The sequence below is a fragment of the Mus caroli genome, unplaced genomic scaffold (assembly GCF_978045245.1).
Source record: "Mus caroli unplaced genomic scaffold, Mus_caroli_1 scaffold_9, whole genome shotgun sequence".
NCBI classification, from domain to species: Eukaryota; Metazoa; Chordata; class Mammalia; order Rodentia; family Muridae; genus Mus; species Mus caroli.
The window spans coordinates 75,368,995-75,390,682 of NW_028227264.1; the positions used below are offsets into that span (position 1 = coordinate 75,368,995).

At 50.3% G+C, this 21,688-nt stretch overlaps 1 protein-coding gene across 6 annotated transcripts in view; it reads right to left on the bottom strand.

Annotated features, from left to right (window-relative positions):
- The window catches only part of Col18a1 (collagen type XVIII alpha 1 chain), a 122,836-nt gene that overhangs the window by 15,239 nt on the left and 85,909 nt on the right, over positions 1 to 21,688 (bottom strand). For all 6 annotated transcript variants that reach the window (XM_085842907.1, XM_029482478.2, XM_021174916.3 and 3 more), the window contains 24 exons: positions 21,394 to 21,447; positions 19,325 to 19,454; positions 14,131 to 14,207; positions 13,664 to 13,849; positions 12,267 to 12,293; positions 11,481 to 11,543; positions 11,300 to 11,377; positions 11,025 to 11,078; positions 10,710 to 10,868; positions 10,184 to 10,246; positions 9,171 to 9,197; positions 7,328 to 7,459; positions 6,697 to 6,759; positions 5,904 to 5,930; positions 4,984 to 5,019; positions 4,560 to 4,631; positions 4,267 to 4,302; positions 3,917 to 4,006; positions 2,920 to 2,949; positions 2,786 to 2,812; positions 2,402 to 2,464; positions 1,353 to 1,427; positions 418 to 444; positions 165 to 218 (listed from right to left, as the gene is read on the bottom strand). In XM_085842907.1, the coding sequence (XP_085699033.1) occupies positions 165 to 218; positions 418 to 444; positions 1,353 to 1,427; positions 2,402 to 2,464; positions 2,786 to 2,812; positions 2,920 to 2,949; positions 3,917 to 4,006; positions 4,267 to 4,302; positions 4,560 to 4,631; positions 4,984 to 5,019; positions 5,904 to 5,930; positions 6,697 to 6,759; positions 7,328 to 7,459; positions 9,171 to 9,197; positions 10,184 to 10,246; positions 10,710 to 10,868; positions 11,025 to 11,078; positions 11,300 to 11,377; positions 11,481 to 11,543; positions 12,267 to 12,293; positions 13,664 to 13,849; positions 14,131 to 14,207; positions 19,325 to 19,454; positions 21,394 to 21,447 (1,650 nt within the window). The remainder of the gene's footprint in view (positions 1 to 164; positions 219 to 417; positions 445 to 1,352; positions 1,428 to 2,401; positions 2,465 to 2,785; positions 2,813 to 2,919; positions 2,950 to 3,916; positions 4,007 to 4,266; positions 4,303 to 4,559; positions 4,632 to 4,983; positions 5,020 to 5,903; positions 5,931 to 6,696; positions 6,760 to 7,327; positions 7,460 to 9,170; positions 9,198 to 10,183; positions 10,247 to 10,709; positions 10,869 to 11,024; positions 11,079 to 11,299; positions 11,378 to 11,480; positions 11,544 to 12,266; positions 12,294 to 13,663; positions 13,850 to 14,130; positions 14,208 to 19,324; positions 19,455 to 21,393; positions 21,448 to 21,688) is intronic.

Here is a 21,688-nt window from a genome sequence, read left to right on the forward strand (position 1 = left end):
GTCAGATGAGATGTTCTCTTAGCCAAGTACATCTCTGACACATATTAAGACACTGGACACATAGGTATGATAGCTGTACCAGGGGGATAGGCAAGCCCAGCCCTCTGTAGCCCCTGATGTCCTCCTCCCACTAGGTCCCACTTGTAAGGCCACCAAATCCTCACCGGCCGTCCAGGGAAGCCAATTTCACCCTTGTGCCCAGGTCGTCCATAAGGACCCTACAGAGAACAAGCAATGAGTCAAGAGATAGGCGGAGCCACCTAGTGAGGAGGGAGGGGCCACCCCAGGAAAGAACCAGGACTACCATCATTGAGGAACTGTCTGTTGCCATCTGGTGCAACCCACCCCATGGTTTTCAATGCTGCAGCTGATACAAACCCTGGGCTGTGAACTCAGTGTAACGAAAGCACTACTCACCGGGGGTCCTCGAAAGCCTGGCTCTCCCTGCACAGAGAATCAGAGGTACATTAGGCAGCTATAGCTCACCTTGCCGACTGCCTCCCAGAGTCCTTGCTGCACCCACGTGGATGTGCTAGACTGACAACTGAGGCGGATAACCATGCCAGCAGGACAGGTGGACACTAGCATTAGGGACTAGGTCCAGCTTAAGGCACATGAATGGTCCTTAAGTCCCTGAGAGTGGGTTCAACATCCAAAGCATATAGCTAAAGCCACTCAGGTGTTATTCAGCTCTAGAGCCTTGGAGAGCAGAGAGTTCTCTGGGCCTGGGGAATCTAGTGTTATTAGATCACCTTCTAACAACACTGTAAGCCAGGGAGAATCTATTCCTCAGAGGCACCAAAGCTTTCCAAGGCCCTTCTCCCAGTGCCTTCTTGGAAGGCCTGCAGGGGTGGGAACTCCAAAGACAGTATGAGGAGCAAGTCCTAGCCAGCCAAGCACGGTCTTGTGCTCAGCTTCCTACAGATTCAGGTCCACAGGAAGGGGGAGGTCTAGATATCTGTTACCCAGGGTAGTTGGATGCCTGCCCATGGCGGGCAGGCCGCAGACCTTGGTCCCCTCTAACTTCCATAGAAAAAGGCCCGGCAGAAGACGGAGCACACTGGGCCATGGTCAATATCACTAACCCTCCTATAGGTGACATCAGCTAACAGTACCAAGGGATAATGCAATCACTGGCAGGTTTGGGAGCCGTCAGAGCATACCCAAAATGGTTCCAAGGGACAAAGGAAGGACAGATTGAGGCTGTGGAAAGCTGGGAACCCTATTCAGGAGAGGTCTGAGTGCATCATGATCTTGCCTCTCTTATCTATTGGAACACACACACACACACACACACACACACACACACACGCTGTCTTCACAGTATTAGGGAACCCCAAACTCATTCTCACCTTGGCTCCCTTCTGGGGATGGCCCAGAGCTCTGCCATCAGGACTAAAGATAGTGCCTGGCTCTCCCTTCTCACCCTGGAATGGCAAGGCAGGAAGGACAGGTCAGGGCTCAGCCACTGGTCTTCAGATACCCACACAACAGAAGCAGCAAGGGGGTCTTGGTCTACTATGGGGAGTTTGACCAGAGTGCTCTGAGATAGAGTAATAGGAATGGCATATCCCAGTACCCTCAGGGCCCAGCCTGCCCCTAGGGCCATCATCTGGGTAGATAACATAGAATATCTTGCCTGTAGCAGGTCTGTGCAGTGTTTCGGGAAATATTTTTAAAAAAATGGACCCGCCAACTCTCTGAGGCTAGCCCCCGCAGCATCTGGCTCGCTTGTCCCAAGAGCTACTAGTTCCCTCTCTGCTGTAATTCCCTATAACCGGCAGTCCCACATTCCAGTAACCAAGTAAATCAAAACTCTTAGAGCTTAATTAACCAATCAGATTTATGTATCAATTTGGGTTGGAGAGATGGCTCAGTGATTAAGAGGTTGAGAGCACTGACTGATCTTCCAGAGGTCCTGAGTTCAATTCCCAGCAACCACATGGTGGCTCACAACCATCTGTAATGGGATCTGATGCCCTCTTCTGGTGCGTCTGAAGACAGCAACAGTGTACTCATATATATTAAATGAATAAAAAAACCTTTAAAAACAAAAGAAAAAAATATCACAATTTACAAGATGCCAGGACAGTAATTTCAGAGCCAACGGATACTGATAAATGCTTGATTCCAATTATTTCTAACCTCGTGAAATCATAGCTATTTGTGGCTGGTAAATGCCACGCAGATACAGGTCCAAAGCCATCTTGGTTCTTCTCTCTACCCTCTGGGATACTACCTCTCTCTGCAGCTCCTAGCCCTGCCCCCTTTTCCCCATCCAATCACAGACCTCCTCTGCACTAATGTAATTGGACATGGAAAATCCTGTGACAGGACAGTGCAGCAATAAGGCTGCACCCTGGTTCCTGAGAAATGAGCAGAAGGCACCCCAGCCCCTTACCTTGGGCCCCGGAAGACCCTGCTCGCCTTTGGAACCCAGGTCACCCTTCGGTCCAGCAGGTCCCTGTAGTGACAACCAGATTGCAATGAGGATCCATGACCCAGTGTTCCTTAGTTCTTGTAACGCCCATATCCCTTGCCCTGTGTTTGCTCCCTGGTCACGTGCCAACCCTTCAGAGTCCTGAACAATTACAGGTGACAAGGACACCATGATACATCTTCCAGACCTTATTATCTTCCCGATAGCATCATGTCCTCAAGGATAGTGACTGTCTCCACCCAAGCTTACACTGCTGTCCTGTGTACAACAATAACATAGCCCACCCCCAGCCCTAGTGTCAGGGTGTCCTGGACAAGCATGGACCTCGGAAACAAAGCTACTTACAGGAAAGCCTGCGTACCCTGGCTTGCCCTGTGGAAAGAAGGTTACCATGAGTTTTGGGGACACAGTTCTCCCTGGTGTTCTCACCCAGTCCCCCCCTGGACCCTCTGTGGACTTACAAGTAAGATGCCACTCACCTCAGGTCCTGGTGTGCTCACTATTGCTCTCTGTCCCCACATCACCAGGAAATACAAAGTAGAGGGGAAGAAAAGAAAGGTGCCTTTGAGTTGAAAGTCACCTGGTGCCACATTAGCCCCAAGCTCATCAAAGCTAGCCCAAAGTGGAAGTTAGAGGAAAACTGTTATTTTTAGCGATATGCCTGGGTTCTCTCTGCAGGTGCCCAGCTAACAGCTGACCCATTTTGTGGGGAGTCCCCCTTCCCAGCTTGGGGTTGCTCTCCAGTCCTGTTACATAGAGATCCTGCTGCATATGGTCATCCTGGGGAGGTAGTGCCATCTACTGGAGGCCTTCCCCTGTGCCTTACTGACATGCCAATGTCCCGGGAATAAAGAGCTGCAGCTTTTGATCTACCCTAGTCTCAGAGCCCTTGACCTTGCCCCGCCCCCCTCACTGCAGCGCCACCTTCTGTGGTGTCGGCCTGGCCCAAGCTCTCTTGTGACCACTCACAGCCTTGCTTTCAGGACTATATTGTGGCCATGTCAGAAATGAGGGAACAGAGACTCCAGAAGGTGAAGTAACCAGCAGGGATCATAGGTGACATCTACAGCTGGGACTTGGGCCTAGTTACAAGCCCAACTGTGCTCTGGCTCTGTTCCTGGGAAGCCTCTCCCCTACCTTCTCAGCTCCCCTGGGCCCTGCATCTCCTACCCAGGCCCTGCAGAAGAGTGAGCCTGGGCAGCAGCTTGGCTTCTGGGTTCTGTGGTGGGGCTATGAGGGACCCATTTTCTCTGGGGCTAGGCCCTTTGAGTATGTTGCTACAGCCACCACAAAGGGGCAATGGTAGCCTTTATAGCCAAGAAGGCCTAGACGCTTTGGCAAGGAGAGGACCTGTAGCCAACACAGCTTTTTCCCGAGAAGCCAGAGCCTCTCATGTCCTTTTGATGAGGCAGTTGGACCATCTTTAGGCAGTCCCTAGACCGAATGATGAGCCCTGCAGCACTCCAGTGCACTTACATCCTCATTTGACACATAGATCACAGGCCCTGGAGGTCCTGGAGGGCCAGGGAGGCCCGGGCGGCCCACTCCATCTTTTCCTGGGTTTCCCTGGAAGAAAACGGCAGCAAGGTGAGCATTTCAGTTACTGGCCAGGACCCCAGAGCCCACCCATAGTCCAGGTACTAGGTTTGTAGAGAGAAGCTGAGAGCTATCCCCTGCTGTCTTAAGGGTCTCTGCTTAGCTCTGATATTATATGGGCAGCTGGGTGGTTTGGGCCTGGGCCTGGGGCATGATGGGATTTCCCCACCCTGAGGTCGGGACAGCTCAACTCTTTGTCCGCTGTGTAGCTATGGCTAACAGATACTTACCTTTTCTCCCGGCATCCCTTTCTCTCCTTTTGGTCCCTGAAGAGATAGGAAATGAGTCATTATAGGCAGAACCTTCAAAGACCAGGCTACCTGAGTTTGGCTTCCAATGCAGACAGGGACTCTGTGTTTCCTAGAGCCTTGGAGACTAGAGATAGGCACTCAAATCCCTGACCAGACGTGGCTCCGCAAGGCACAGTGTAGCAGGTGGGGGACACAGAGCCAGGATACCCCAAGGGCCACCTTGGATGCCAGTTCTCTTCCTGGGGGCTTCTTTTCTATGCCCCCTTACTCACCGGAGGTCCAGCTGCACCTTCTCTTCCTGGGGGACCAGGGATGCCCTGGGCTCCGTCTGCTCCAACTTCTCCCTGGAACAGACAAACAGAAGATCCAGAGTCAGCCCTACAGCCAGGCAGCAGAGACTCCTACAGAGGAGGCTACAGCACCCATGGGCATGACCATCACCTAGGTTTCTTCTGGTTCAAGCCCTGGATAGAGAGTAACACAGCTTTCCCTTGAGCGACGAGGAAGATGGGGTGAAGGAAGGATGGTAACAGGGAAGGGGGGAGGGATTTCCCCCAAATGGGTGCAGGGGTCTGTTGGTGTGCCCTATGACAAGGACTTAATGAGGGTATGGCCTATGGGTCTTGATGTCTGGTCTCTTCAGGCCCCTCTCTACCCCCAGAAGACAGTGTCCCCAACCCTAGGTGAAGTACCTACCTTGGCTCCAGGTGGGCCTGCCACTCCAGGATCCCCCTAAGTGGACAAAGGGTTCCATAAACTTGGGGTATCAGCTGGCCCACCCTCAAACCAAGATACATTCTCCTCTGTTAATCATTTAGGACTCTCAGCCCCAGCACTCCTCTTGAGGGTCTAGAATCCTGGGTGATTAAGCTGGGATCTTGAGGCCCATATTGGTGAAAGGTACAAAATATATCCCAGCATCATGCTGGTTGGATAGTTCTGGGTTTCATAAAAGCAGGCGGCAGGTCTTATCATCTCCACTATTAGAAACAAGGCCTCTGAAGTAACTTCTTAACATTAAAAAAAAAAAAGTCCAGTACAGACCCATCTGAAATTCCAGCCTTTGGAAATGCCCATCCCATGTTTTGTAAATCACTCGTGCATGCGCGCGCGCGCGCACACACACACACACACACACACACTTCTAGAAGGAGTCCAAGCAACAGCAGAGGCCCTGGTGAGGACTATTCTGATGTTCTCCACCCTTACCCCTGCCCTGGGGAGCCTGACTCAAACCTAAGGGAAGGAAAGGGCTATGGGGACAAGTCTATGGGTTGCTGCCCCCCAAGGATGACATGGGAAGCTGAGAATCAAATTCTCAGATTCTGCAGGACACACCACCCTACTGTCCCTGAAGCTGAGAACATAGCGGGGGTGGGGGTATCCCTGGGCTCTTCAAAATCCTAGTATGCTTCAGATGTATGAAGCCAGGAATCTCAATTTATGGGCTTTTCAGAAAGATAGGGTATGACCCCACTAACGCTCAATGCACGGGAAGGGGCATGTGGTTAGTTTTCTATGAAGCCATCGGCTATATTTATAAATAAACTCCCATGCTGAAGTTCCACAGTAGTCATTGGCTAGGCAGATCTCCAGGAGAGGCCTCCCCAACTCACCTTGAGTCCCAGCGACCCCTGAGGTCCCTGTCGGAGTACAGGAAACAAATGTTAGTGAGCAGATGTGCTTTGTCAGTCCTCGGCTGATTAGCCCTTTTCAAACCTCCGGTACACAAAAGCTCTCAGCCGGCCTTCTATTGTAAAAGTTATCTCCAGGAGCAACTGAACTTTGGTAACAAAGTATCCGGCTGAAAGATACATGGGGATTCTTTCTGTTGTTCTTAAGACCGGGTCCAGATATGAATTTGATTTACAATAAAAGTATATATATAAAAGTTACAAAGAATAGCAACGGCAACAATAGTTACTTTTAACTATGATCACAACAGTAGTAGCCCTGGAGACGGGAAGTCAGCCTGGTGTCCTCCAAGGCCAAGGCATACTGTGGCTCCTCGGGAAAGGGCAGCAGCCTCAGGGAGGAGTGGTGTCCTGGATGGGGCCATTGAGTGTGTGCGTGCCTGCACTCAAGTGCCTTGATGTCCCCACCACTTGAGGACTTGAGCTCTTCTTTGCTATACATAGGTCAACAGTGAACTAGGAGCCCCCTACCCCATGACCCATTAACTCCAGTTACTCTGGCCAAATAGCTGCCATTTTCTCAAACAGACAGCGTGGAGGGAATCAGATAGGGAAAGGCCTATCTGACACCCTCTCTCCCTTACTGGGGACAGTTTGGAGTCGGATCTTTCTGGGGGTGGAGGGTACTGTGGCTCATATCCCGGAGCTGCTGGGGACTCCTTGCCCTATATGAGGCTACACCAAGAACACCCCTGACCTGACTCATGGGTAATACCTGCAGCCCATCAGAGCTTCGGGCTGTTGTCCAGAAGGGAATTCCAGAGCCTTCCATATCATCCTGAAGGGAACATAAAAGGGATGTTTAGTCTCTGACCCTTATGAAGAAGGAGCCGTCCCTGAGGCCTGGAAGATGGCAGGGGGTGGGGGTGGGGGTAGGGGTGGGGGTGGGGGACCATGGATAGTTGTAAGAGCTTGGGTTATGTGGGAAGACAGGGAGGGACATGGATGGTTGACAGAGCTTGGGATGTGTGTGTGTGGTAATCAAACCCTGGTGGGTAGGTATCCTGCTCAACCACAGCTCTCTGGTTCGTGTGTGTGTGTGTGTGTGTGTGTGTGTGTGTGTGTGTGCAAGAGAACAGTGTACCTGGGTACATAAGCAGGTTTCAGCAGCTAAGTATGGAAGTATGGAGGGGCTAGGAACAGCAGCCACAGACATTGGGTATAATGTCTGTGCCCAATCTGAGTACACTGAGGCCAAGCCAGCACTGGGCCAACCCAACCAGGCATTCAGGGCTCAGAAGTGGGGGCCCAAAGACAGTGACAGAAGAACCCCACATGGTGACAAGAGCTGGGCCCTGCCTAGAGAGCTGTGAGCTTCCTGGGAGCCAACAGTAACCCAGACTCACGAATCCAGCAGCAAATCCTGGTCCTGGTGGCCCTGGAGGCCCTGGAGGTCCTGGAGGTCCAACTGGCCCAGGGGATCCAGCCAAGCCAGACTTGCCAGGCATACCGATGGGCCCAAGGTCTCCTTTGCTCCCCTGCACACACAGAAGGACAAGGTCACCCATCTTGGCTCTGGGCTTGAGCAGAAAACTACAGGCAACCCCAATGAACATGTACTTACAACACTTGTCAAAAATCTCAAGATGCAGATTAAAAAATAAATAAATAAAAAATAAAAATCACATACCACAAGGGCATACCAACAAACCCTTGGTTTAAAACAACAGGGCCAAGTGACATTTACAGGCACACAAACTTGACAGTGTAGCTTTGGCCATAACCCAAGATTCACAAAAGCAGCCATACACCACACACAGCCTGTTACCTTGGATCCTGGCTGCCTGACAGTGGGGACAGGGACAGGGATGGCAAGAAGCAGGAAAGGAAGACAGACAGGCCATTGGAAGGGAGAGGGAGAGAAAGCCTCAGGGTGGGTCTGCATGGGACCCTGTAGCTACAAAGTGATTTGGAGAACATAGTCACAGGTATGATTATGACTTTGTGAGACTGAAGACTGTGAGGAGCAGAAGCAAGCAGGCATGTACAGGGCTTATTAAGGGGTTCGAAGCACCAGATCAAGAAAGCAGACAGAGGCAGGAACACTTGGAGGCCAGGTAGTGAGGCCCTACTCCAGAAGGCTCTGCTCTAAGCAAGTTAGCACTGAAGTTGGACCTGGTGGGCCAGCATGCCCCAGGGACCCTTCTGGTGCCAATTCACCTCGATGAACTAAACAGTAGGAGAGATGCCCTGAGCCAAGCTAGATACCAACTTTCCTATAAAAGGTCTAGCTGGGTTCAAAGCTAGCCTGGGCTACATGAGCTGCTACCTCTACTAACAAGTTCCTTTGTGAGTAACGAGGATGTAAGTAGGTATAGGATCTCCAGCTGCAGAGGCAGCTAGCTATTCAGTTGCAGGGGTGTACCTAGTAGAGCTGTCGGCTCTTTAACCACCCTCTTTAACCTCAGTAAAATGCTTGTTTTATTTATCCTTCAAGACCCTCTGTGTGTGTAGACACAAGTGCATGTATCTACACATGGACAGACCAGAACACCAGAGGGCAGACACCAGTGTCAGGGCAGATAAACTCATATGGTATAAAGAAAGAAGTGTGTGTGTGCCCATTTGCACACTCGACCCAATCAGCCCATCTCTCTTTCATCTTCTTCTGACATGTTTGTCTATACCTCTGATACCTACAATCTCTTCTCCCCACTGGGTTTTCCTATCACCCCAACTCTCTAAGTGCAAGCCAGGATGCCTATCAGAACACAAGAGGAGCAGCATAGCATTCCCTGTACAGCCATAGCTAAGGATGCTGGGAGGACCATAGGGGCACTATGCTGAATCGGGCAGCTCTGATCCTGAGGTGCCTGACTGAGGTACCCCAGGAGTTCCCAGGGAGCCTTCCCTTATACCTGCCCACTGAGTTCCCAGGGAGCCTTCCCTTATACCTGCCCACTGGGAGCTCATCTTCAAACCTGACACCCCTGTTTCCACTGCCTTAGTTGAATAGAACCAAGGAGAATCTCTCTCTCTCTCTCTCTCTCTCTCTCTCTCTCTCTCTCTCTCTCTCTCTCTCTTTCACACACACACACACACACACACACACACACACACACACACACACACACACAGGGTTGGTGTCATAGTCAACATACTTCTGCTGACTGGGATACCCCCTGCAGGAATCGGTTCACCAAGCAGGTAGCCCCAGCCCTACCAGAAAGAAAATTGCCTTGTACATACCTTGGGTCCTGGGATGCCCACATCACCCTATGGGGAAAAAGAACATGATTACAATAAAATCAGACATGTGTGTAGCAATTAGAGAAAGTCAGACCTACTACCCATAGTATACAATGTATCAGACTAATAGTATACATAATATGCTATTATGCTGATTCTAGGGGTTTCTGCACCTGTTCCTGCCCTCTTCCCTTTTCAGGGATGGAACCCCTGGGGAGCTCAGCAGGGAGAGGAGCCACCAGAGCACAAGGCCACAAAGCACCTAAGCACACCATCCCCAGGGATGCCTCTCAGAACCTCCTGACCATTGAGCCCTTTAGGATTAGCTGAAAACAGACAATCTCTGTACATAGTTCATTGTAAGCAGCAGTCTGCTCTCAATCCATGGGCTCAGATGACCCTTTTATAGGGGGTCACTGAATACCATCGGGAAAACATAGATGCTTACATTGTGATTCATAATAGCAGCAAAATTACAGTTATGAAGTAACAACAATAACTTTATGTCTGGGGTTACCACAACCTATGGAACTGTGATAAAGGGTCGCAGCATTTGGAAGGTCTAGATTAAGTGACTGAAAAGGACCTTCAACCACACAGCACCGGTAGGGGTGAGGGTGGAGGGGGGTCTTCTCATCAAATCCCTGGAAGTGCTGAGAGCCGTCCTCCATCTATGCATGACTGGCCTCCCTCCCTCAGCAGTATGAGACCACTGTAGATCACGGTTAGCAGAGGCTGGCCTACCTCTGAAGTAACCCTTCCTAATCCAATGAAGCGCTGACTCCTAAGCCGCTAGTCCTTCTACGGTAGTAAGAAACACATCTGGAGACCCTGACTGTAAGCTGAGCCCTGCTGGCCCCAGTACCAAGAATCTTCCAAAATTGAGGATACAGGCTATATCCATGGCCTCACCCTACAGCAGGCACCCTCCAGAAACCCCCAAGCATGCAGTAGCCACCACCCTGTGACTACAGGTGTGTGCTGAGTGATATCCACCGTGGGAGCCGACTTACAACACTGCCTTTCTGGCCGGCCACTCCTGGTGGGCCCTCTTTGCCTGGAGGACCTGGAGGTCCCTAGGGGAACAGAGAAACAATGAAATAGGCTAGGTGGGATCCATAAGGAGCAGGTGACAGCTGGCAACCAGACTTCCTAAGAGTCAGGGTATAAACTGGTCCCCACAAGGTGCATGCAGGGCTCAGAAGACACTGCCACAGGGCGGGGACCCTTTGTGTGGGTTCTTTCTTCTGAGCTGCTGATTGGCTGGAGAAACTAAGGTAGAAGGTGGAAGGTTCGAATCCACCCAGTCCTGAGGTAGTTAAATGTGTGGCTCAAGAGTCAGCTTAATGGGTCAACATCCCCAGAATCACCCCAGGGTAGCCTGCCATCCTCAGAATAACCCAAAATGTGATCCGCCTCCACCTTGCGAAGGAGCATGGGAGTCCTGAGGTAGATCCTGCAAGAAACCTCACATGACCACCCCACCCCATATTCCTAGTCAAGAGGGTGCTCTGGGGCAGGGAAGGCAGCAGAACTTACCGGGGGACCTGGAAAACCGGGGGGTCCTTCCTTCCCAGGTACACCAGGAAGGCCTGCAGGTCCTGGTGCATAGGAACCATTGACCCCAAAGCGTCCTGGCTCACCAGGGAGTCCTGGGACACCAGGGGGCCCCGGGGGGCCAGGGAAGCCTCGTGGGCCCTGAACATGAGAGAGACAGTACATCATAGAATCCAAGGCCCTGCTGAGCAATGATCACATGCCCAGCTAGTCTTGAACCACCCCCAAGGGTCCCCAGTGATATCTCAGACATCACACTCCACACGTGCCCAGTGACAATGGGGTGTAACCACTTACTCTAAGGCTCTCTATGTCTCCACTGAAACCGGATCCCTCCATGTCAATGAAGGTCTGAGGGGAGGACAAGAGAAGGCATCTCAGGACACAGTCCTGAGTACCGGGGAGCACCACCCAGCTGTCCCCTAACCAACCAAAGATGCCTGAGATGGGAGGTGGGACATCACCATCCCAAGCACATAGTGGGAGCCCATTCTCTTGGACCAACACTATCAGGAACCGGTTCCTAAAGTTGAGTACTGGGACCTGGCATAGAGGAGGCCAAAGGAACTTACCAGCTTGTCCTGTCTGAAGGAGGGTCCTGGTGGCCCTGGAGGCCCTGGAGGTCCTCGGGGCCCAACACCAGGATCTCCCTGGAACATAAGACAGATCTGTCACACTGAGAACACATGGTCCTCACTTTCAGGCAGGAGCTGAGCCAGGAAAGCGGCCACGCCCTTGACTGCGTGTACTTACCTTCTCGCCCTTAGGGCCCACATCTCCTGGGGTCCCTGGAAAGCCTTGAGGTCCAGTGTCACCCTACAAGACAAGGGTAGGGGCTAGGCAGAGAGAAGCATCTCTTTCCCTTAGAGCAATGATTCTTGAGCCCCAAATGCTCCCCATTCCAGAGCAGGTGGCCAATGGGAGTCAAGACATTCAGGAGTCCATGGAGGTTGGATAAAAGCCAGAAGGAGCCATGCCACTCCAGGAACACCAGAGAAAAAAACCAGGATTTAAAAGGGACACCACTGGCTATAGAGAGTCTTATCACAGTGCAATGGCATGTGCTGTCTTCAAAGACATCCACTTAGTTGATAAGTCCACTCTGTGTGCGTGCGCGTGTGTGTGCGTGCGCATGCTTATGTGCAAACTCAATGGACACTCTTGGCTCAGGGAAACCTCTGCTTATGACTGAGCTTAGGCCGTGTGCTTTCTCAGCACGACTTTCTGTCAGGTACAAAGAGCTCCTTGTGGCCACTCTGGCAGCATGAAGAACCCCATTTGCTCAGCTCGCTGCCTTCCTGGCTCTCTATGGTGCTTCCTCCCCTCTGAGGATCTGCAAACACCACCTCACGGTTTCAGAAGTCTCCTGAGCATGGAAGTGCCCTTTGGCCTCCTGTAGTTAGACATAAAGTCCAGCCCAAGTGAAGCCTCCTTTCTGTGGCCTCTCTGGGAAACCATCGCCCTGTGCTGTATGCAGATGGCCCGTGGAGCCTGGGTAAACGCCATACAATGTCTGGAGCAGAGAAAAGGCAGACATACCGGTCTCCCATCTTCACCAGGGTCACCCTGTAACATGCAAGAAAAGCCCTTATTAATGGAAATGGTCCTACTGCAACTCACTAAGACTAGACACAGAAACAACCCGTTCTCTGAGCCCCTGTTGTGTAAAGCTAAGAACCTGGACAGCTGTTTGCTCCTGACAGCGTAATGACTAACACTCCATTTAAAGTTTAAACTCACAGTGCTTGAGAGTCCAGAAAGCAAAAATGCCTCTAATGTATAAGCCCCTAACAGCTCACTTCCTGCCCCCCCCCCAGATGTTGAAGAGTATTCTTTTTGTTTTGTTTTTTTGAAACAGGGTTTCTTTGTGTAGCCCTGGCTATTTTGGAACTAGCTCTGTAGACCAGGTTAGCCTGGAACTCACACAGATATGTCTGCCTCTGCCTCCTGAGTGCTGGGATTAATGGTATATTGCCAGCACCAGTGGACTAAAGACTATTCTTTTTTTTTAAATCCATTTATTCATTTTATGTATATGAATATACTATAGCTGTCTTCAGGCACACCAGAAGAAGGCATCAGATCCCACTACAGATGGTTGTGAGCCACCATGTGGTTGCTGGGACCTTTGGAAGAGCAGTCAGTGCTCTCAACCACTGAGCCATCTCTCCAGCCCAAGAATATTTTTTAAATGACTGATTCTTATAAAATTTGCTGTTCTAGTAAGATAATAGATCATAGAAAGGCTTACTGCTATTACTGCTATTTGTAATCCAACTTGCTTACCCTAATCAATGACTAGGACACCTACAGATATATATGTTAAAAATCAGACTCAGCAGGGCGTGGTGGCACACGCCTTTAATCCCAGCACTCGGGAGGCAGAGGCAGGCGGATTTCTGAGTTCGAGGTCAGCCTGGTCTACAAAGTGAGTTCCAGGACAGCCAGGGCTATACAGAGAAGCCCTGTCTCGAAAAAACAAACAAACAAACAAAACAAAAAATCAGACTCTGACTTCAAGTGCACAGAATCCATGTAATCCTGTGGTTTCTTACTTTATAAGCCTCAGACTGCTATAACTATATGACACCTCTAGGGAGGGCCCTCCTCTACAGTCCCAGTGTCGTGGGTATCTGGCACCAGTATTTAATGAAGCCGCTTCTTATTGAAATTTATTCATGGTCACGGTGAATCTCTGACAGACCAAGACCCACAACAGACAGCATTTCTCCAACAGAGATTAGATAGATCCAGGGCTGCCTTGGGCATGCCTGGCCTCCATGCTCCAATCCCCTTCTAGTTCCATGCATATCAGGAGGGATGATGGAGCCCCATGATCCAAGGATACTATTCCTCTGATTCCAATCAACTCTTCCACCAGCCCCAGTCAGGGACCTCAGCTCCTGCCCAGATCTCAAGGAGAGACCAGTACTTACCGGTTCACCATCCCTTCCTGGAATGCCATCCTTCCCTGGTGGCCCCTGAGGTCCCGGGGGTCCTTGTGCTCCAGGGACAGGTTGTGAGTTGGGGCTCTGGACCACTGGACCGGCAGGACCCTGGGGCCCAGCTGGGCCAGGTGGGCCCTGGGCACCCGGTTCTCCCTTTTGTCCTTTCATACCTCCCTAGGGACAAGAGAGGACATTGGTTGCTGCAGGCTATATACCAACCCACCTCGCACCGCTGCTACATTCTCTGGGCACTAAATCTAAGGAAGGACTTCAGCGGGGTGTGGAGGGAGGGTTCAAGGCAGAGAGATTTGCAAGGGCAGAGTGTGCAGAACACAGAGCAGAGGGCTGAAAGAAGGAGTATGGGCCTGAGGGCTTTGGTAAACTCAGTGAGACACACGGAAGACTCTGAGGATCCCAGGGTGTCCTGTGACAAGGTCATAGGGAGGTGGCCTCACCTTTATCAAGCCACCTCCGGGGTTCTGGATAGCCTCATCCCATGCACCGCTTGAATCTGTGCCAGGAAGGGTCTCAGCTAGGAAGAGGGAGAGAAGATCCGGTCAAACTTCCCACAGCCCCAGGCTCTCAGTCTCACTCCTAAGCTCTGTTTTCCCACTCATCCATAGCCCAGGGGACCCAGGCTATGGGAATGGCCACCTGTCTTTCCACCCACCAAAAGCCCCGAGGGCAGGGGCCCGGGGAATGGTGAAGGGGAATGGCCACCTAGCACTGGCAACAGGAGAGGAAAACAAGTCAACACAGACTCACACAGCCATTTAGAGCAAGTCCAGGGACAACTGAAATGCCCAAGAAGAGTCCTGGATTGGTTTGAACACTCCACCATCAAAACCCTCTTCCACCAACCATGCAAGAACAGAAAACCAGCAGAAATTCTAAGGAATGAGCCCCAGAGGCTCTCTGAGACCCCATCATCCACACTGTGCCTCTGACACATAAAGGCACGTGTACACACACACACACACACACACACACACACACAGAGGCATACACTCACATCATTTCCCCTGCTGCAGAACTGTCTGGACATTTGTGGAACTTGTCCAGATCTCTGTCTTGAATACTGACCCTCACAAGACAGCCATATTCAGGGAGCCCAGGCTTAACAAAGGAGTTTGACCTGATAAGTGGCCCACACCGAGTTCTCCCCTGGCTTCTTCTCTGGGAACCAGGAAGACACCAACCCAGGATCTCTTTTTGTGTTGGCTTCATGTCATTCACATGTGTTCAACTCACAAGTGCTCCTGGAGCCAAAGTTTGGCCCAGTGGGCCTGCTGCCTGGTTTCAGGCAGCCTTTGAGAGTGAGAATGGTTTTTACAGATGCATACATACAAGAAACACTTCCAATTCTTCCCTCTGCCTCCCCCAAATCTTGGGTATCAGCTATGGCTCAGGAGCACATCGGGAACCACATAATAGGTCCTTCCTGCGTGTTTGGGGTGCCATCCCCTTGTGATCAATAAGGTTTGTGAGGTGACACCTGGAGGTGGCTACTGACAGCTTCTCACCAGTGGCAGACAGTGAAAATATACCTTGTCGACATGTCATATCTTTTGGGGACCAAGAGAAATCTCTAATTCTTGAGCACTATTTAGAAGCATCTAGTGGACCTTGGCTAGGGCACAGAGCCCCCATCTTGGGTTAGAACTGATGCTCACAGAGCTATTCCTGGCTGAGCTCACTGCCTGGCAGGATTGAGAGTCTGCAGTGGCAAATGAGAGTGGCCAAACCTATGAGTCACACAAACAGTGTGCTCGGGGCCCTTACTCATTCTTGGGGTCCTGGGGAAGGGGCATGCTGATGGTCTTGCCCACACCCTGTCATAGGCACATTTCTTTAGTGAGGAGTAAGCCAGACACCTGATCAAGATGACCACACACACACACACACACACACTCACACAATCCTGATCAAGATGACCACACACACACACACACACACACACACACACACACACACACGCACACGCACCACCTGCAACCTCCATCCACCATAGTCAAACAGCCCCAACTGCAGGAGACAATTACCAAGTCTGACCACAAGAGGGCAGCATAGGCTCTCCCTGCTGCGGCTGCAAGACTTTCCTAGAATGTCAGGTTCAGCAAACCTGAAAGCAGTGAGTGCCTCTAGGGTATTTAAAACTATACAAACATTGCTAAGAGAGATCAAACAAGACCCAAACAAAAGGCAATAATGGATCTCAAGAGTCATTACCAAGACGACAAGACTGCCAAACCTATCCCCCATCAAAACTCTGGCAGGTTTTTTTTTTTTTTCCTTCGCTTGTGGATGCATGACAGGGAACAACCACAGTCCACAATTTAGGTGACCATGCAAAAACCCCCTGTAACTGCAAGGCAAAGAGCAGACTGGAGGGCTGAGCTACCTGATGAGGATGGGATCAAGACAGACAGAGAGAAGAGCCAAGAGTCACAGTTGAGAGACAGATGGGGATGGCACAGAAGGACCTGCATGGAGATCGGAAGCACAGAATAGAGCCAGAAATAGACTCGAGTCGGGGAGGGTGACTTTCCACATCTTAGAGTCAGCTCTGAGTCAGGGAAAACAGTGACAGAGCCAAGTGGGGAAACAGTTTTTTAAAGAATTAAAAATAGGTCTTTGGGTGACAGCAGATGCTGGCGAGGATGTGGAGAAAGAGGAACACTCCTACATTGTTGGTGGGATTGCAAGCTTGTACAACCACTCTGGAAATCAGTCTGGCGGTTCCTCAGAAAATTGGACATAGTACTACCGGAGGATCCAGCAATACCTCTCCTGGGCATATATCCAGAAGATGTCCCAACCGGTAAGAAGGACACATGCTCCACTATGTTCATAGCAGCCTTATTTATAATAGCCAGAAGCTGGAAAGAACCCAGATGTCCCTCAACAGAGGAATGGATACAGAAATTATGGTACATTTACACAATGGAGTACTACTCAGCTATTAAAAAGAATGAATTTATGAAATTCCTAGCCAAATGGATGGACCTGGAGGGCATCATCTTGAGTGAGGTAACACAATCACAAAGGAACTCACACAATATGTATTCACTGATAAGTGGATATTAGCCCAAAACTTAGGATACCCAAGATATAAGATACAATTTGCTAAACGCATGAAACTCAAGAAGAATGAAGACCAAAGTGTGGACACTGTGCCCCTTCTTAGAATTAGGAACAAAACACCCATGGAAGGAGTTACAGAGACAAAGTTTGGAGCTGTGATGAAAGGATGGACCATCTAGAGACTGCCGTATCCAGGGATCCATCCCATAATCAGCTTCTAAACGCTGACACCATTGCATACACTAGCAAGATTTTGCTGAAAGGACCCAAACATAGCTGTCTCTTGTGAGACGATGCCGGGGCCTAGCAAACACAGGAGTGGATGCTCACAGTCAGCTATTGGATGTATCACAGGGCTCCCAATGGAGAAGCTAGAGAAAGTACCCAAGGAGCTAAAGGGATCTGCAACCCTATAGTTGGAACAACATGATGAACTAACCAGTACCCCGGAGCTCTTGTCTCTAGCTGCATATGTATCGAAAGATGGCCTAGTTGGCCATCACTGGAAAGAGAGGCCCATTGGACTTGCAAACTTTATATGCCCCAATATAGGGGAATGCCAGGGCCAAAAGAATGGGAATGGGTGGGTAGGGAAGTGGGGGGCGCTATGGGGGACTTTTGGGATAGCATTGGAAATGTAATTGAGGAAAATATGTAATAAAAAATATTAAAAATTAAAAAAAAAATAGGTCTTTGGATTCCCCTTGGGCAGAGTCTTAGAAGATACCAGGATTGAGATCTTTGATTTTCAAGCAAAAAATCTGAATGTTTTTCTTTTCTAAAGATGCTGTTAAGAAAATGAAGCTGGATGAGACAGGAGGGTCACAGGTTCAAGACCAGCTTGACACACACACTCACACATACACATATGCAAAGAGATATCTCTATATAAATGTAGATATTATATCTATATTTAGATTATATATATACACACATAACACACTCACATCCCCAGAGGGTAGGATAGGAAGGGATTAAGAAGTGGGGGAGAGGGAAGGAGCACAAGGCAAGCCACCTCCCATCAATGGCAGACACAGTGATATCTAAAGACCATCAAAGGTGAGGTGCAGAGACACCCACACACTGGGGTGGGTGGCAAAGAGACAAACCTCCTGATGAGACAGAAACCCCAGAATAACTTTCTCTGCAATCGCCTCAAACTGGACAAAGTGCCTATGCCCATCACTAACTAGGTAAATGGGCAAATACATGTAGTCTGTCCACACTTTGGATGGTAGGTCAACAACCGACTGGCTATCAAGCAGAAGCTTTTTATAAAAGGGACACAGTGCCAAGCAAGCCCAGATGCTACTTACTGTGTCCCCATAGCCCCCCATACAACAAACACATGTGCAGTCCTGGGAAAAGCCAACTGTCTGTGGTGACAGAAGCCAGAGCAATGGGGTGGGGGTGGGGATGCCCAGGGAAACCTGGCAGAGTAGGGGTCATGTTCTCTTGTCTTCTCTGGGATCCCAGGACACAGGAAGATGGGAGTGAAGGCAGACCTCACCTCCAGTCCCATGGGCTCACACAGCACAGGTAGGATGTAAGACTCCACCCATGAGCCAGGAAAATCAATACTTCTCAGCCTTGCTTGACTTGTGTGGTAACAAAGGAAGGCAGCCAGAGCTGGTGACCCATGGAAATCGAGACCCTGTAACTCAGATCTTCGAGTACCTGAGCCCTGATAGCATCAGGAGGAGCTGTAGCCAGTTCTCTCCAGAGCACTGGAAGCCCTGGGGACTCCCAGAGGCCCACACATGGGCTCCACTGTACTTCAATCCCACTGAGCTGTGAGGTTACGCTGTTACCCAGCATTTGCTGTTATGCGGCAATACAGAGACTATCCGAACACACACACAATTCACATTTGGCATGCCTCAGGCATCCATCCCTGTCTCCTGCAGGCCAGGGGCCCTGTGCACTTCTCCCAGACAGTGGCTTCTACAGGAGACATGTCCAACCCTATATGCTGACCCATGGCACAGTCTGGGCTAAGAACATATTTTCCCTTACATCATCCCTCCCTTGGATTAGTTCACACTTGACTAGCAAACTGATGGTCCTGAACCAGGAGATAGCATCTCTGGGAAGGTTCTTAGACATGACAGACAAAGGCAATACAGGCCAAGATCTCTGACAAAAGATGTGTCACAGCTGCCTGATTCAGAACTCTCCTGGGGCCCAGCCAGGATCCTGCCTGAACAGGACCTTCTTAGAAGGCAGAAAAGCTTCAGATGAGGACACTTCTGGCTCTGAAATAACTCTCATCCAACACACAGGCACACACACATGCATATACACGCATATGCATACACGTGCACACACACTAGACACACAAACATGCATGCACACTTATGCACACATGCATACATGTGCACATGTCCACACACACTACAAGACGAATGCATATACACAGACATGCATACATACACACTACACACCATGTGTGTGTGCACACACATGCAAGCATGCATACACTGCACATACACACACACACATGCATACATACACATGCACATATGCACACACTACACACACACAGCATATCTAGAAAAATTTTACCTCCTATAGAATCTACCGTGGTGTCTTCCTCCGTTTCTTCTGTTCTAGGATCTTCTGTGGTGCTGCCTCCAGCCAGGGGTGGGGAAGTGACAGGAGGTGGCTGAGGGAGCCCAGGTAGTAGAGATGTATCCTGCAAGAGGCAAACAGGACACCTGGCTCTGTTGTTCTTGTTCGGCAGTACAGCTGTCCCATGCATGTATGAGCTGGCCATCCTGGCTGGCTTTGGGGTTTACAGCTTATGAAAGGCTTTGCAGACTTCTTGGGAAGATAAGAAGTCGTTAGAATCAGTCGTTAGAATCCATTTCTTCAGAGGTATATGCTACAGGTTTTCAGTAGCCTGGAGGCTGGTGTCATATACCTCAGGAGTCCTCAACTGCCAGAGGACCAAGGACAAAGACTTGGTTTAGTCCAGAGACTTCCTGTGGCTGGATAGCACCAGAGATGGCTCAGGTGAGGTCCTCTGGTGTCACCGAAGGCTGTGCGGAACAGGCATGTTCTCTCTGAGACTTCCCCCTCAGCCCTCGTCTAAGCACTGGCCTAGTACTGACTTCATACAGTTCGCACAGAGGAGACTGGTCTACCCTGCAGACCCTCTGCCACATGCCCAGTTTCAAAGAACACTCGGCCAGGGGGACCTGGTACTCCACATCAACATGGCCTCTATCCCTGAGGACTTTCTATCAGTGACTGTGTAGTCCGAGTAGATGGGCCCTGGGGAATACCCTGGCTGAGGTAGTGCTGTGGGGCCTGAACAAGGCCTCAGACACTCTTGTGATAATGACAAGTCACTCCACAAGCATCACAGACATGGGTGGTAATGGGACACCAGAGGCCCACAGCTTTAATTCCCGCAAGGGGAAGCTTCCACATGGACTCTCAGATTAGCCAAGCCCCTCAAAGTTGCCTGTGACAACTGTGGCCATCAAGGGATGCAGAGGCTACTGGGCCTTGAATGGGAACATAACCAGCCCATCAGCCCACTGGGTCGTGTCCCAGAACTCTGTTGGGCTACAGAATGCAATCCAAGATGGCTGTGTCCTCTGTCCCTAGGGCCTGCCTGTCCCTACCCGTGTGTACACATATCAAGCAGTCCTCAACAACTCTTCCGGGTGTGGTGGTAGGGACCACTCCCCACCCTTGAGCCACTCAGCATCTTGTAGTCTCCCTGATGCTGACACCTGAGGTCCACCTTAAAGACAGACTCTGAATCGTAGATGCTGGGGACACAGAGGGGCTCAGGAGGTTCACTCAAACATTCTTTTCTTTTCTTATCTTTTCTTTTCTTTTCCTTTCAGATTTATTTATTTATATTTATATATGTGAGTACACTGTAGCTGTCTTCAGACACACCAGAAGAGGGCATCAGATTCCTATTATAGACGGTTGTGAGCCACCATGTAGTTGCTGGGAATTGAACTCAGGACCTCTGGAAGACTAGTCAGTGCTCTTAACCCACTGAGCCATTTTTCCAGCCCCCAAAGACTGATTGATTGATTGATTGATTGATTGTTTGATTATGTACACAGTATTCTGCCTGCATGTATGCATGCCTACAAGGCAGAAGAGGGTATAGATGGTTGTGAGCTACCATGTGGTTGCTGGGAATTGAACTCAGGACCTCTGGAAGAACAGCCAGTGCTCTTAACCTCTGAGCCATCTCTCCAGCCCAAACATCCTTTTCATATCTGGAGTCCCTCTGGGTTCTCTAGACTCTAGACTAGAATGAGCATACAGTGTAGCTACCTAGAAACTTCCCGACAAGGCCACTTGTCTTGTTCTCATGTTAGACACAAACCAGTTATGTATGATCTCATAGCAGCCAACAGCAGCATCAGAAATGCTGGGTCATCTCTGCTGAGAAAGTTCTCTTTAGAGCTCACTCAGGGCAAACGGCATCAGAGCCAGAGGAGAGTACAAGGTCAACCTCAGACTGTCCCTGCTGGGCATGCACCTGAATGACAGAAGGACGGCTGGGGCATCATATATACACCTGTGCAGACTATGCACAGACCGTACCCTCTCCTGTCTGAACCAGAGGATGGATGCCCTGGCCACATACAGCAACTCACCTCCTTGTGTGACTTGCTGCTTTCTTCAAAGCCACTTCCAAAATCTCCAGATGCCTGCAGGAGGGGAGGGAAGTAAAGAAGAAGTTAGGACCAGAGACACAAAGACAGGGCATCAACTGGACTTCAAACAAGACCCCTGCTGGGTCAAAAGAGCCAGACTTCCTGCTCAGGCCAGCCAGAGGGTTGTAGGATCAGGCTTGTGCACGCCTGTCATGTGACATGATTGTTCTGTCCTCAGATGCCATGCTCAGGGGACAGGCAAGGTGGGTGGGCAGACAGCCCAAGCAGCCACAGT